Here is a 2,411-nt window from a genome sequence, read left to right on the forward strand (position 1 = left end):
GGCAGCTTCTCCTAAGGTGGCTAGCCTTCAACCCAGTTGTTCATGAACAGGGCTTTTTTTCTGAGATGATCCTGGGATTTTCAGGCTTCAGAAGGGCTACAAGAAGATTACTCTTCTTACCTGGCAAAGATTGAGCCATTAAAAAGCCATAGACTGTTCACTAGAGCATTCACAAATTCCTCTTCCTTCTGTAAAACTATTCTCCTTCCCTTGGCATACAGTGCTGCATGTGGCTCGCCATGATTACATACCACAAATTGCAATTCTCCACTGATCTCAAATAAACTCATCTTTGCTAGAGAAATTACTGACAGTCTGCTTGTTTCAACACCATTTAACATGCCAGAGAAACTAGTGATTTAACTGAGAAATAATTTACTTTAAAAGTAAGATGGACATTCTTGTCAATGTCCAGTGATTGATTGTGTGTAAAATCTGTTGGTCTCTCAGTTGTCTCTCTTTGTGACCCTATGGACTATAGCCTGCCAGGTTCCTCTGTCCATGGAATTCTCCAGGCAAGAATACTAGAGTGGGTAGCCACTCATTCTCTTGAGACCTTCGCAACCCAGAGATCAAACCTGGATCTCTTGCATTGCAGGCAGATTCTTTATGGTCTGAGTTACCAGGAACTGTGTACAAGGGAAGGATCAATGCCAAAGACTAACACCATACAAAACAATTGCTTAACCACTGTAATAATATATTAAAATAGTTTCCAGCAGTATGCCATAAAAATAGAAATCAACTTTGTGAAATAAAATATCATTTGAGATCAGTCTGAAGATTCACCTTGAAAAATGCTTCTGTAGTGTCCAGATAACCTCCAATATCCCGGACATTTAGGTTTGACAATGCTCACATAAAAAAAAGTAATATGTGGAAAGGATACATTACCTTTAAAAAGCTTTTGATAATATTTCTATGATACTCAGGAGAATAATCTCATTGATGACCAGAGGAGTACAACATAAACAGACACCACGTCATTAGTGGAAGAGAAATAATAATCACAGAACAGTACTTTTCTTCTCCAAAAGTTTGTATAGAGCTTCTTTGACATCTTTGTTTCTCAGAGAGTAAATCAGAGGATTCAACATGGGAGTCAGCAGGGTGTAACACAAGGAGGCCACTTTACTGAGCTCAGGAAATGTGTCAGGAGTGAGATACATAAAAAAGACAGCACCATAGAGGACACTCACGACTCCCAGGTGGGAGCTGCAAGTGGAGAAGGCTTTCTGACGTCCCTCGGTGGAGGGTATCTTTAGAACTGTGGACACAATGTACAAATAAGAAACAATAATAACTATGATGGTAGGGAAGACAATGAGGACAGAGAAGGTGAAAGAAACCATTTTAAGGGTGAAGAGATCAGAACAAGATAGTCTCTGCAGGGGGCGAATATCACAGTAAAAATGGTCAATGGTCCGAGAAGCACAAAAGGATAAAGCAAATGTCATGCTTGTCTGAAGAACTGAGGTGATGCAGCCACAAAAATAGGAACCAGCCACCAACTGAACACAGACACGTGTTGACATCTGGACCGTGTAGAGGAGGGGGTTGCAGATGGCAATGAAGCGGTCATACGCCATGGCTGCCAGGAGAAACCCCTCAGTCACAATGAAGAGGGCAAAGAGAAAGAACTGAGTCACACAGCCTGCAAAGGAGATGGACTTGCTCTCAGACCAGAAGTTGATCATAGCCTTGGGTGCAATGACAGAAGAATAGAAGAGATCAACGAAGGACAGGTTGCCTAAGAAGAAATACATTGGTGTGTTCAGCCGGGGATCAGTCATAATAATGACCATCATGCCAATGTTCCCTAGAAGGATCATGGCATAGACAAGCACAAATAGCAGGAAGAGGAGAATGTGGAGCTCTGGGCGGACCCTGAAGCCAACAAGAATGAAGTCAGTCACTTCTGAGTAGTTGCATGTTTCCCTGTCACACATGGCAGAAACCTGCTGAGAGGCAGAAGGCAAAACAAGCAAATGAACTCTTGGCTGTCATCCTAGCTACAAATAATCTCTTTCAGTATAGGAGTCACAAAGCTGTTCTATAATCATTATTTATTTTAACCTTAAAAATTACTAATCCATACATGCTGTGGAATTAGATCTTTTCCTTATGAAACATACAGCGCCTTCAAACTCAAATGCCATTCATGTTTGCAAGTATCACTTCTGTATATATTTCCTACTCACGATTTATGCAATAAATGCAGCATCATGAAACTAGTTGTGAGAGCACAAATATTTCAATAAATGACATTTTGGAAGCAATTTTGGTATCTTAGTTTGGTGATATTAAGGGCTTCAGTAGTCTCGTTTAGTAAAACTTAGCTTGGCAAACTTAGATTACCAGGAGATACAAAGAAAATGACTGAATTTTAAGACTACTTAAAGGTTGTGACA

The 2,411-nt window shown here is 40.4% G+C and overlaps 1 protein-coding gene across 1 annotated transcript; it reads right to left on the minus strand.

Annotated features, from left to right (window-relative positions):
* Positions 1-1,007: 1,007 nt before the first annotated feature.
* LOC122423999 (olfactory receptor 9K2-like) lies at positions 1,008-2,006 on the minus strand. Its single transcript, XM_043441592.1, has one exon. It carries the CDS (start codon positions 1,947-1,949, stop codon positions 1,008-1,010), a length of 942 nt encoding a protein of 313 aa, XP_043297527.1. The 5' UTR covers positions 1,950-2,006.
* Positions 2,007-2,411: the final 405 nt, after the last annotated feature.

This window comes from Cervus canadensis, chromosome 21 (assembly GCF_019320065.1).
Source record: "Cervus canadensis isolate Bull #8, Minnesota chromosome 21, ASM1932006v1, whole genome shotgun sequence".
Taxonomy (NCBI): Eukaryota; Metazoa; Chordata; class Mammalia; order Artiodactyla; family Cervidae; genus Cervus; species Cervus canadensis.

Coding starts and splice junctions, on each gene's coding strand:
- LOC122423999 (XM_043441592.1), bottom strand. CDS start 1,949: ATGTGTGACAGGGAAACATGCAACTACTCAGAAGTGACTGACTTCATT.